General features: G+C 36.6%; 1 protein-coding gene across 4 annotated transcripts in view; it reads left to right on the top strand.

Moving 5' to 3' along the window:
- ZNF385D (zinc finger protein 385D) overlaps window positions 1–14729 on the top strand; it is a 622231-nt gene that overhangs the window by 536170 nt on the left and 71332 nt on the right. For all 4 annotated transcript variants that reach the window (XM_034760769.1, XM_034760770.1, XM_034760772.1 and 1 more), the window contains one exon: window positions 2975–3137. In XM_034760769.1, coding sequence (XP_034616660.1) covers window positions 2975–3137 — 163 coding nt within the window. The remainder of the gene's footprint in view (window positions 1–2974; window positions 3138–14729) is intronic.

The following is a 14729-nucleotide window of genomic DNA, read 5'->3' as shown; positions in this document are numbered from 1 at the left end:
AGGCAATAGTCCTTTTAAAATGCACTGTGGTGCAAACCTACCTCCACTGAAGTCAATGGCAGAATTTCCACTGAGTTCAATATGTCCAGGATTTCAGCCCGTGCATCTCGTACTTGTACTCTTGTACTCCTCTAGCCAGGTCTTTTCCAGTTCACTTTTGTTTTCTGCCACTGTTATCTTAAAGAGCGTCACAGGAGTAGTCAGTTATTCACTCTTCTCGCATAGTTCTGCATCATGGTTTCCACAAAAAAATCTGACTTATACCTTCCCCTCCTCACCACTTTTTTTTAACAATTCTGCATGACATTCTGGAATAATTGTATCTTACAATCTATCTGATTTTTTGACTTAAGCTTTAAGTAGTAATGGCATTTTAGTAATGACACATATTTAGTTCTCTTTCATTCTCTAAGAAATGATTCAGTCAGGTGCTGCTATCACATTTTCTATTGCCACGCTGGATAGAATATTTATGAATCATTTTCCATTATTTCCCCCACTGCTTTCCTCCTGCTGGAGAAGACAATGACAGATTTTTGTAGGGTTCCAGTTCACAGTGTAAGCTCATTTGGGGCTGGTTAAATGCTTATGGAGCAAACTATCCCATCCCACATAGAACTACCATTAACCTGCCAGCTATGATTATCTTGAAAGAACCTCAGATGCCTTTGCAGCCCCACAAAGAATGGAAATTTACATTCTGAAATTTAAAAAAAAGCATAAAAATCTTCTGTAAGTAGACTATGGTAAACTGGCAGCCCTCTGTGGGAAGTGAGTAATGGACCGTTCTCCATAGCAGCCATTTTTTACTTGTAAATTGAAGCAATGTGTTTCTACTTGGAGCAATTCTGTTTCTATATTTCAGAACTCTGTAAAGATCACAGAGTCCCATGCAGGGCCTCATTGTGCATCACTTGTACTCTCAAAACTCTCCTTGAAGTCAAGTTTGTGGACCTGTACCAAGGAATGTAGAAGTTAAGGGGAATGATGGTTGCGCAAGAAATACAAATTTGGTTCTCTGAAGAAGCTTAAGAGAGTGTGTCAGTCTAATACCATATTAATAATCAACTGTGCATGGCCAAATTCTGATACATTTATTCACATTCGAGAAGTAAGGTACTAGTCAATGTAAGTAAGTATATCAGTGTCAGGGCCTGATTGAGCTAAATAAAATAGAATGCGTTTAAAAAACATTTTTGGAGTAGATAATCATACTTAGCTATAAACCATAGACATAGACATGATTCAGTAGTGGTATAAGGATGTACAAACAGTATTGTGCCATTTTAATGCAGTCATCCTAACCTGACATTGGTCCTTCAATTTAACAGTAATTAACATCACTTAACTGTTCATATTTGGCTTACAGTACGTCTCAGTGTTATGTGTTGGGAACTGTAAAAGATGCATGATTGTGCTATTTCTGTTCAAGTTGTTTCTAATTAATAACTTCACTGTCCAGTGTTCTTTCAATAAGGGTACCTACTGTAGCACTTTAATCATTTAAGGGATAAAGAAATCAATGTTTCAACCAAACTGAATGATGCATGTAAAAATAGAGCTAACGTTTTTTTGCTGGAGTAGATGAAATCTCTCTCTCCTACACTTCCCCCACACCCCAGATCGCAGGCATCCAGGCAAGAATCATGACTTTTAATCAGTGCTGAGAACTATAAATAAACCTCAGTATAATATAAATATTAGCTTAGCATTTCCTGGCGTCACCCCAGAAAATTTGCCACAAGATAATGTTCAAATAAAACTCTAAGAGATCCTAGATAACGCAGCAACCTCCCACTTCTGCAGTATTGGTTTACATTGAATGACTAAATCATGTTATGGCTTTGATCCTTTCAGTTCCATATATAATGAATTCCTGCTGTTTTCACTACAAGTTGCAATTCTACAATAGAAGATACTTAGCTCTTGACTCTAAAATAACTAAAATTTGAGGCCTTTCCTGAAGAATTAGTGGTCTTGTCCGTTAGCAAAAAATGAGTTGCTACCAATCAGAGTTGAAATTCAGTAGCAGAAAGCTTGAGGCATCCCATTCATTTATGAACTGCAGGATTGGTTCCTGTTTTGCAGACGAGCTGTAAATAACCAGAGAAACTATTCAGGAAGAATATCCACAGAGCTCCACCATATTTTTAATAAGATACATTTTATACTTAAATACCCCCCAAAATCTGAAGCATAAATGAAGAGAAGAGTTATCACAATGAGCTCTTAAAATAATAGGGATTCAAGGTTCTTTAGAGTAGTGTGAAAATCTCTGCAGTACACATACAAATTTGGCCATGATCTAACATCAAGTAGCCAAAACACATCTGACAACACACTAGGCTTGGTCGGAGGGTCATACACTGAAAAGTTCCTCTCACTTTGAATTTCATAGGCTACCTTTGTAGCAGTTAGACTGAAGTGATCTAATTTGTTAAAAATCCAGACATTTGCACATCTGTGTTGTATTCAGTTAGTTCTTAGATGATGGGGTTTTCTGGACAGAGTCTCCTTGCTTTTCATTTGAAAAGTTCCTGCTTCCAAAGTTAGATATAAACCATCTCGTATAGAAACCTGTGGCAAAGTTTGTAATAAAAAGTGTATAAACCCTAGACTTATCAAAAGAAAAACATATCTTCCTCCCTGCTCCTTGAGACTTTGAATCTTTATGTGATATAAAAAAGCTCTTGATAACAAAACTGATAAAGCGGGTATATTTTACATGTGGTAAAGTAAAACTCTATTATATTGATCTGAAAGTAATATAGTATTACATAATATTTAGCATATTGGGGTTGTTTGAATATGATTTTCATTGTTTCCTAAGCATCATTCTGCACAGAATTTGGTCACTGGCTATGTACTGTGAATGGTACCCATTATTGAAAGGTAGTCTGTATTTGTACTAATACAGAGAATGCCAGTTTAGAAATGAGCCTGATTGCATGGTTCATTTTGTTCTCCTTTGTAGAGCCAGGCTGCGGCCCACTACAAAGGCACTAAACATGCCAAGAAGCTCAAAGCACTGGAAGCCATGAAAAATAAGCAGAAATCTGTTACTACCAAGGACAGCGCAAAGACTACCTTCACTTCCATCACTACCAATACCATCAATACCAGCTCTGACAAAACAGGTTAAGCGATAATCTTTGTTGGTTTTTTTATTTTTCTTGTTTAACTCCATGTCTGTTTGGTTATGTGCTTGCCACATTGATTCATGCTTGATCCATTTTCCTGTGTAATATTGATTTTGTTCTTCTTTTCAACACACCCGTGAGAGTAAAATAGTCATGTAACTGACTTCTCTTTTGTGAAAAGAGGCTTGCCATTCTTTTAGGCTAGAATGCATACATACGACTCAAGTAATATTTATGGCAAATGAACTATTAAATACGAACTGCTCTAAATCTTGTAGTTTGTATGCAATGTCTCTCTCTACATAATTACCTATGGCACATTTGTTTTAACTACAAACAATGCAGCAAATTGCACTAATTGTGTCTAGAAGCCTCTGATAAAAGCATTGTTGGTAAAAGACATACTGTCATAAATTTCAAGCATTGCATTATTATTTAAAGTGCATGATTTTGGGCTGGGTAATAGCTGTATAACCTCTACTCCACATAAACAGGTAAGTGTTATTGATGCCAATTATTCTGCTAAACTGAGTCTTCATACTGAAATAATATTCTTTAAATTATTGCTTGGGGATTAGGTTTTTTCCTTGCAAACAAAACCCATGCAAGTATCAGGTGAAGTCAATGGGATTCAATTAACCTGGCATTTAAAATATAGGCTACTGTATTGGAAATTTCAAAGGAAGGATGTAAGTTTAAAGAAGATAGTTTTAGTTGTTCACAAGAAATAATTGCGCTTATATTTCTGTGCAACATACGTACTGTATGCAACTCATGAGATGCATACACAAAGTCTTGCAGGAAAAAATAATGCATGATGAGCAAATAATGTATAATATTTTGGTGTTGCTGCTGAGAGCTGCTCATCTGGAACAAATTCTCCTGTGTCAATGGCTCTGGTGTTGTAAATAGAAATGTACAAACAATTGAAAGAGTTACAACAAAAATATAAGTATCATATAAACACGCATTTAATTCTTTTTGTAAGGTCTTTGCCGGAAGACATATGGTAAAGGCAGTATGTGTGTTATGTGGAAACTCATGTTATAATTGTGGTTCAAAAATCAAGGTGGGTTTTTTCAGACTTGTCATATGTCTGAACTTGGCATAAGGGGCGCCTATAAAGGGCTTCCTGGGGCATCATGAGATTTTTCTAATACTGAATGTAGCCAATTTTTTAGTGACCCTAAAAGCATTAATAATTGTGGAACAGTGCGGGGAAGGAAGGGGAGTACTGAAACATAGTTACAAAAAATACAAAACTAAACTAAAATTTAACCATAGTTTTAAATGTTGGGTTTCTCTTACTTGTTAGTGAACTGGCTATTCTGTTGATATGTCGAGAGTGAGTTTTGTGTGAAGGACTGACTTATTGCTTTATAAATGATCATGACAGATTTCTAATAGACAAGGGAGGAAGACAAAAGTTAAATATTTTAAAGTTGTAACTTTTAATTGTTAAAAAGTTTTGCCTGCATTCTTTTGTTTTGTTTAGCTGAGGCAGACATTTGTTCAGAGGATGATCCAAAGCACATCAAAATCAGTGTGAATCTTTCCATTGACTTTATGGGGCTTTCAGTCAGGTCCCTGACAGGTTTTATGATCTGCTGTATATCTGAACTCAGTATTTTGAATCTGTGATTATATCAGCATACAAGAAAGAAAACTGCAGAGGGAAGCACTGGCCTGGGGAGAAGTTCCTTTCACGTTCAGATCTCATTTATAACTTGCTGGAGACATTCCATAAATTAGGTGTATATCCTATGAGAACAATATGCCTTTGGTGGTTGTTTGAGCATTCTGTACTATCTTTGCCACTGGGGCCATTCCAGTGATTTAATTTTAATTACGTTACCCTGATATGCCAAAGTCCTATCCATGGCCCCAAACCCGCAACCCCCTAAGTATTTCTGTAAGTTTACTCATGTGAGAAGTACCAATGAGTTCAGCCATGCTACTCACAGAACTGACGTTCTGTATGTATAACTGTTTGCAATACTGAGGACCATGTTGTTAGGATAATATCAGATTAGTGTGAAAATAGGGATTGGTCATGAAGTCTTGGAAAGGAGAAGGAAGAAAAAGAGAAAATGCTGATTGAAAGATCTGATTGTAAAAGTACCTCTGCCGAGGAAGAATCTGTTTCAAGGGATGCTGGCATGATGCCAACAAACCAGAAACCATGGCAGCAGGAAATGCATTAAGATCAACTGGAAAAAAATCACAAATATAATGATAGAATTATTTTCACGAAATATTACAAACTCTGTAACTGTTGACATTTAGAGATACGATGCAAACAAAAACTCACGAAGCTTGCTCTTCTGTCACCCCTAAAATGTATCAGCCAAAAGAAGGATCACCTCTGGGCATTTGGAGCCCAGTTCTGTACTCTGGATTTCTATTGGCGTAACTGAGAGCAGAACTTTGAACCTTCTTATTTAAACACAATGTATATAGAAAACATCATCTGCAGTAGCAAAGGAAACACAGTGCAGAGATTTTGGGTAGCCAAGTGACTGACATTTCCTGGCAAAAGCAGGACTATCTGGACTCATTATCTGCAGGATTATATGAATTTTCTTTTCAGTTGCCCTCCATCCCACGCGGGCTTCATAGAACTCTTCTGAATACAAATATTTTATGAAAGGCAAAGAGAGTCTTGTGCACCACATATATGTATTCTGAGAATGGTGGCCATAAAAAGCTTGTACACTGAGATTCACATCACTGAGCTGAATGTGTTGCTATTCCATATGGTTTCACTAATTTCTTATACAGTCCATGATTTTGAGTAACCTCCATTACTAGTTCCTCCTCACATGGTCATTTGGAAATAGTATTTTTCTACAACTTTATGAAGCGGTACACAGAAGATTAATGCATGATCTCAAGTAAGCTGAGAAGGGGTCATGTTCACATCACCACTAATACATCATATACAACAGTGGTTAAATGGTGGATTACATGTCAGTCATAGCACATTGGTCAAGATTTCAGTTCACTGGTTCTGCTTACCCTGTGCAATACCCACATCAGGAAACCTGCAGTGCCATGCAATAAAGATTGTGAAAAAGACCACATAATATACAACCTGATGCAGGAGCTGAAGCAGCAATTTGTTATGTTGCTTCTCCCGAAAGTATTTTGTCAGGCAGTGGTGTCAACATGTCTTAGTGCAATAAATAATGGTGACTATGCATCTTACCATACAAGGCGCACAGCTTAAAATCTTGGACAAATGATGGCACTGCATACTAAGGGTGGAAAGCAAGATCTGGGGACATTTTGCTCATTTTGTGAAGGTCACTAATATCTTAACCTATCTGAAAAACTTTTAAAATCAATGGGAGGCTTCAGCTAGTTGCTCTAAATGACTGAGATTCTTTGGATGTACTGACAATCACAACAATTTGAAAGGAAAATATCCCTGCTTTCAACGTATTGGAACTTCGGTGATACTAAATTTACACTGATACGGAAACCAGCACTTAAGATTCCTTCCCTCTGCTGAATCTGTGGAATGGTTGAGAGGTGACAAAAATGCATATTTTCCACACATATAGACATAGATCCACATAAATATGCTCATATAAATCAAGTCCTGAAGGCATAGGGTCAGATTCTTTGTTCTACCCATCAGAGAATTTGAGTGTTGCTTCATCTTCCTCTGTCTCCATACATTGCAGGCCACACATAACTCGTGGTTGTGTCCAGCATCTGATATCAATACAGCGAAATAGGCCATTGAAAATGTGACAGTCATTGACAGAGCTTCCACGCACAGAGATCAGCAGTTTCTATGTTGTTTCTGGATGTTATACAGTTAGGCCCAGATCCTCAGGGGTATTTAAGTACCCATCTTCCATTGATTTCAATTGAATCTCAATGCCTAAATGCCTTGGGACTTAGGCCCAGATCCTCAAAATTCCCATTAAAGTACAATATTCCGAACACTTCTCTAAAAGCAGAACAAAAGTTTATTTAGGAGAACAGAAAAAGTATTCTATAAGCCATGGTGTGTGTCTGTGTGTGTGTGTATATATATCCTTTTTTTTCTAGCACAATAGATATGATCTGAAGATGCTTTGCTGCTCACAGAGGTGCGGCATAATACATTATCTTCTCACGTATATAGGGGAACAGGTTGATACACATTCTTTTAAGCTTTAGGGTGCTGATGGGAAAACATTAGAAAAAATAATATGTGAGAATCTGAAGCAAAACGCTGACACTATGGGTGAGAAAGTTTAGGGAAGTTGGGATTATACATCATATGAAGGGTTAAAGGAAGCTACAATTTTTTGCTGAATGAATCTGTCAATTATTAGCAGACTTGTATAAGCCTTTAATAAATGGATTTATTGGAAAACTGAGAAAATCCTCAAATAACAGGACATTTATGATGAACAGATGGCAGTTGGGCCTGAAATGGCACCCAATTTCAATCCAGCGTGCACAATTCTTAAATGGAATCCAGGTGACATAGGTGAGCCCGTTCAGCATCTGGTGCAACGAAGTGCTGATGTATTGGATGGGAGACAAGGAGGTAGGCTGAAAGAGTAAGGGGAATATGAGGAACTTGGAAAGAGGAGGTGACTGGGGGAAAACTTAGAGGAAGAGAGAGTGATAACAGGAAGAGGAGATGTCAAAAAGTAGAGACGAGATGACAGAAATGCCACAACAGCTGTATTCCAGCAACTATCTGTTTCATTTTTATATATTGTGCCTAAAAGATTTACCCAGCACTCTCCTAGCATATTCCTTTGTGAAAATTCCATGGGTTTATTGAGATTCGGATTTGCACTGGTTTTCAATTATGAAAAGAAGCCTTGGAACATACACTATTGCCATCACACAGACATGTGATTCATATTGCATTACAGTAAGAAACATTATTGGTGAGAATCTGATTGATCAAACTGCTAAGTGTCTTTTGCCTGCACTTTCAAATTGCTTCTTTGCATCTTTCTGCTGAAATACAAGAAAACGTGAAACTGTAGATTCTGGCTTTACCTGGTTTTCTCCTTGTGCCATATTTAGGCTCCATTGTCTTTGGATAGCTTGATCTTTTCTAATCATTTCCCTGTGGGTCAGACCTATCCAGGCAATCTGCACACCTAGCCTGGAAGATATTTTCCATGCTGAAAGGTCTTAGAAATTAGAAACTGAATTCAGATCTGATGTAAGCAGGTACAGCTCCACTGACTTCATTGTAATTTCATCCAATTACACTAAGGCTGAATTTGGTGTAGAGGGCTGAGAAACTGAGTTCTCAACACCCAGTATGTCCGGTGGCGCTGTTGCAATGGGTAACCTTGCATCCAGTGCAATAAATCATTTTTCTAGAAGTAAAACTAGTTAACTTCTCAAATTACCCAGTTGTCCCTCTGATTTATATAGTATGTGATGGAGAGAGTGACAATGATTAAGTAACAATTCAAGCTGAACAAACAATTCATAATTTATTTGCTGAGTAAATCTTTTTCGGCTCACAAAATGTCTGTGACCAAAACTGCAGTTTCCTCAGATTTGTTGTTCAAATTTCCTTGACAAATTTGAGTATTTTTACTCAACCGTGGACCGTCTTTCAGTATTTGATGCTGGAATATTAAAATTTGAGCTATGTTGGTTAGCTATGATTGGTCATAAATCTGCTGGTACTGTTTCTTACTGGATAAACATAACCTTTCTAATAAGAATAGATGGCCTATGAATTTCTGAGGGAGAGGAAACAGTTTAGGAGAAGTTGGCAAGAGATGCACAGGATTAAGGAATTGCTGAAAAATTGTAAATCCTCTCCATTCTAAGACATATACGCGTTGGCCAAAACGTCATTCCAAGTAAGAATGTATTGACTAGTTGCAGACTATAAATTTCAACTCTTTCTCATCACAGTCACACAAACTAATTAGTAGTGTAGAGTTCTACCTGTAAAGTCTGCAGTCAAGTCTTCGTCTGTGTGAATTGCAGAATCCTCTTTCTAGTTTGAATTGCAAGCTTGCAAAGTATGCAAACTTAAAATTCACCATCCACAACTGTTTGTGTGAGAGAAACTTAGTCAGACGGAAGTTAATGGACAGCGAATATAATAGGTGTATAACGCTAAGGACCCCTCAATGCCAGCTGGCAAAAGGTTTTATTGACGTGAAACAAGAAGTCGATCAGGCCTGATGTACTTACTACACTTAACACATTGTTGTCATAGTATTCATTGGTGAAGAATGTTGTATAAAGTATCAAATGAGAGTTTGTATCATACTGATCACCGTAAGCATTGTGAGATATATGTACAGGTGTTCTTTTCCTAAGGCAGAGAGGTAATCACGTCACCCATAGTTTTGGGAGCCCTGAGAACGTGTCACAAGTTGTGCAACCACTATCACAGTGAATTCATTTGAAAATTTCAGGAAATGAAATATAGACATTGTGTTGCTTGCCCTGGTATGTTTATAATGCTGATTGACTACTCCTTTTTCAAATTCCCTGAGTGAGCTCTCCTTGTCTAATACATTTATATTATGGCTGAAAATAGTCAAATCCATGTGTATTCCAGATATATGCAGAGCTGCATTTGTGATTCATCTCCAGGACCTGGCCTGGAAAAGGGCTCCCATTAGAAAAGGACAGCCAATTTCTTCTTGCTGCTCTCATTTGATCTCCCTCTCATTTCTCTGTGACTTCATTTTTACTACAAGCATCTGTTTCCCACTTATATCAATAGTGGATAGGATTGATAGTTTATGAAAGAGTCCTCAAATTTTGAATCATTGGATTTCTGTTCTTAGTGACATTGGTATAATTAACATTGGACTTTTCAGCAACCATTCATTTGTGTACATTAGAGTATATAATCTATTGTTCAAAGATCAACCATACTAAATTTTCCTCTCATAAGAAACCCAGAAGAAAGCATATTAATTTTTTCATGATGTCTTACAAGTAGTTATAGACAACTCCTCTACTTTAGCATTTTAGCAGCATAGCAGCTTTTTATGTAATCTTTCTCTTAACTAAAGAACATAAATTGAATTTATAGCAGTCCTAATACTTGTAATGATGATATAAATGTTTAATATATCTCAAATTCATAATAGTATTTTATACTAACTGAAATCTACTATTGGATTCAGAGCAGTTTATTGTACAATTCAAGTATAAAATTTGCCAAAATATTATAGACTGTGAATACACCTACAAATAGATAAAATTCTTTAATATTCTAATTCCCAAAAGACAGTACAGTGCAGTACATGGTTATATAAATTAACAATACTTTGTTTCATCATACTTTGTTGTATCATGAAGCATGCTGTGATTTTAACATATAATGTCTAAGTACTATTTCAGTCATTTAAGGCAGATCAGCATTAATGGACTGCATGCTGTGTCCAGGCTTGTAGAGATCACTGCTACATATTTCTCTTCCTTCACAAGTCCATATGTTGGTACAGATCATTATACCACTGTTGATTTTAAAGTCTGAATCTTTTAGGCATTTCTAGTTCATATGACCTCATTGGTTCACATATTTTGGATAGGGGAAACCAGAGTTGTATGCTTGGAATAAGATGTGAGTCTTTCTGTATAATTGCTTGGTAATTTATACATTAAGGGTCAGAGATTTAGATCGAGCTAGGGGATCTGGATGCCCAATTCTCATTAATTTTAATAGGATTGGGCATCTCAACCCCCTAGGCAGCTTTGAAAATCCCACATTAGGTGGCTGCCTTTTTAAATGTTATTTTCAAAGTAAAAGCTTTAGATATAGCCTTGCACCAACAGAGCAAGTGGCACATTGTTTCATAGATGCTATCATTACTTGCCAGAGAATTACAGATTATGGATGAACAATTATATAGCTTCTTGATTACATTCTTGGAAAATTCAGTATAATGACCCAAATTAGCCATATTTGATCAAGCCCCAACATCCTTGACTTTAAATCACCTATGCTTTGACTTTTCCATACTTTAAGCCATCCATAATTAATTGCAGCACAAAATGTTATCAGCATTCCGCAGATGGTAGTGCCATTTTTGCATTTGAGCTTAATGGTAATTTGAGAAACAATAGATTCTCTTTTGATTGTGTGTAGAAGTACTTTTCTTTCTTTTTCAGTGTAGTCAAATGGTAACATAAAATTACAATAATTTATATGTACATCAATTGATCATGAATGTGCAATAAAATCCTTTTTTTTATTGCATCTATATATGTTGCAACTAAGACCTTCATCATATGAACACCATGTGCTTTCTGGGGACCAGCTGCTTTTGATTGGGATTGCGTGGACACCAATTTTATGCTCGAATACTCCTGCAGATACAAACTTCTGTCAGTCACAAAATCTGGATCATCCTACCCAGACAGAAAGAAAGAAAAATGCTTTTGTTAGTATTGGACATATGAATGGAAAAGCATTTTATACTAAAACATTTAATAGAGCCTTTCATAGCATTTCAATTGTCAGCTTGTTTGTTGCTAGAACGCTTGGAATAATGTCTAGTTTGTCAGGCGATATCTTTACACTCATCAGCTTTGCTATATAAACTGAATACCGGATACATGAATACCGGATACACTATGTCTGCCAGTGGTTCCTTCCAGATTGTGTATTGCTTTGTTGTTGTTTGAGCAGTCCTGAAGCTAGTTACAGAGGCAGGGGTCAAAGGCATTGTAGCCATGGGGCTCTTACAAGAGATTGTAGCATTGCAATACTTCCCCCATACTCTGTCACCTTTTCATTATAAACTCTTAGGATAAGAGATTTATTATAGTAATCTGCTTGTTTATTTTCTGAGTTTATGGACTAATTTGCTATGGAATTGGAACCAATCCCACAACCCTATACTTGCAAATGGTTGTTGATTTCTTGAGTGTCTGGAAAACTATATCAGTGCTTTCCATACAAGTACAACTGAGGAAACAGATCTTCCTTCAAGCACTTCAGTATCTTCAAGCTTTCAAGTGAGACAGTTGGTAATGCAGGAAAATAACAATGATTATTTGTTTGTGCTTCCTGGAGGTGTTTTGTGTTTTTTACTTTGTATCACATATGGGAGAGAGGGTAGCCGCTAGTAATGCAAAGAGTCCACATCTCCACAGCAGGTTTAGAACGGGTATAGACAACTCCTATGCCACACTCCTGTAGCCCCTAGTTTAGAGAGTGAAGAGGAGTGTGCTGGAGGCATGCTATCCTCAACTGGCAAAAACACTCTTCTAAAAATACTTATTCAGTATTTTATATTAGTACTACAGGAAGTTGATTGCAATTAAAGTGAACTAATGTCTAGAAACTGTAGAAAATTGATAAAGGAAGCAAGAGTTCAGAAGAAGAAATGCATGGGTGGTAGAGTTAAGGATAGTAAGAAGGAGTTTTTAAGACTTATAATGGTATTCCACTACTGTCTAGAAAAGGCGGAATTGTCAATAATGATGCAGAAAAGACAAGTATTCAATAAAGGAGGATGTATTCATATCGTATGATGATGATGAAATATTTCCAGTCCAGCAGTAACTAAGGAGGATGCTAACCAGCTGCTATAGTGGCTACTAAAATTTTTCAATCAGGGGGTCTGGATAAGTTGAATCCAAGAGTTTTAAAAGAGCTGTCCAAGGAGCTCTTTTGGCTGTTAATGTTGCTCTTTCATAAATGTTGGAACACTGGGAAAGTTCCAGAGGACTGGAAGAAAGTTAATATAGTGCCAGTATTTAAAAAAGATAAACAAAATGATCAAGTTATTACAGGCCTGTCAGCGTGACAATTGATCCCAAGCAAAATTGTGGAAGAGCTGATAAGAGGTTTGATTAGTAAAGAATAAAAGGAGGGTAGAATAATTAATGCCAATCAACATGTGTTTACAGAAAATAGATCTTGTCAAACTAATTTTATATTTTCTGAGATTGGTTTATAAAGGTAACAGTGTTGGTATACTTAGACTTCTGTAAGACATTTGAGTTGGTACTGCATGGCATTTTGATTAAAAAATTAGAATGATCTAAATCATCGTAGGGTGCATTTCTAGCAGGAACTGGTTGTTGGTACTATGCTATTTAACATTTTATTCAATATGACATGAAGGAAAACAAAATCATTACTGCAAAGTTTGCAGCTGATACAAGAATTGGGGGAGTGGTAAATAATGAAAATCACAGGTCACTGATATAGAGTAATATATAAGTTAGCTGGGCACAAGCAAACAATATGTATATCAGTATTGCCAAAAGTAAAGCCATACATTTAGGAACAAAGAATACAGGATGGCAGGATCTATCCTGGGAAGTGCTGACTCTGACTTGGGCGTTGTGGTGGATAATCAGCTGAATGTGAGTTCCCAGTGAAGCACTGCAGCCAAAAGGACTAATGTGATCCTTGGATATAAAAACGGGAATATTGAGTAGGAGTAGAGAACTTTTATTACCTCTGTGTTTGACACTGTCCAGTTCTGATTTCCACATTTCAAGGAGAATGTTGATAAATTGAAGAGGATTCAGAGAAGAGCCAGAAGAATGATTAAAGAATTGGAAAACCTGCTTTATAGTGAATAGACTTAAGAGATCAATCTGTTTAGTTTATTAAAGAGAAGGTTAAGGGGTGACTTGATTACAGTCTATAAGAACCTATCTGAGAAACTGAAATTGATAATAGAGGGCCCTTTAATCTAGCAGACGAAGGTATAACAAGATCCAGTGGCTGAAATATGATAGACAAATTCAGATTGGAAATAAGGTGCAAATGTTTAAGTAAGGGTGATTAACCATTGGAACAATTTACCAAGCAAGAACTAATTCAGGGTAGTCCTATGTCCAATGTTATTCAGATGGTCAGACTGGTGCCTTTTGGCCTTAAAAATCTGAATCTATGAATATATAATCCACTGAAGAAATATATGTTCATGACTCCCATCTTGGCCCCCCACCCAAAAAAACACAGGCATCTGCCATGCTTGAAGACTTTACCTTTTCATCCGGTATATATATTGTGCATTTGAACTGTGCTGTAATTTAGGTCCTATTGTGGTAAAAATTTATGCTTATGCTTAACTTCAAGCAAATAACTAGTCCCATTGACTTCCGTGAAACTACTCACATGCTCAAAGCTAAAGATCGGGCCCTTCAATTGTATCTTGCTTGGTCAATAACTATTTATCCCTCTGTGTTTTATACAGCACTGGATGTGTGTTGAGTGTTCAATAAATAACAAACGAATCAAACACCAACAAATTTAATTGCTGATATAGATTTGTTCTTGGTAATGTAAGAACTTCCAGTCACAGAGGTGTATGCATCTTGTATCAAGAATAATCTCTGTATTCTTAACCGTGTCATAAAATTGAGATTGGAGAATTTTAACAAGATTGACTGGAAGCTTAATTTTAATATTTTCTTTCTGTCTTGGGCAGACTTAGACATAATAAGACAATTAAAATTTATGTTCTTATTCTCCAAGGTCTACATTTACAAGCATTCTTATCCACTCACATCTTTCTATCAGAATTTAGTTTATTTTGTTTTTTCCCCATCCCTTACTTGAACAACTGGAAAAGAAGCATTTGAAGGGATTCAGAAGTATCTCCTAATCTGATC

The sequence above is a fragment of the Trachemys scripta genome, chromosome 2 (genome assembly GCF_013100865.1).
Source record: "Trachemys scripta elegans isolate TJP31775 chromosome 2, CAS_Tse_1.0, whole genome shotgun sequence".
NCBI lineage: Eukaryota > Metazoa > Chordata > Testudines > Emydidae > Trachemys > Trachemys scripta.
Note: the sequence above shows the minus strand (reverse complement) of the source record. Positions and strands in the feature narration are given on the sequence as shown.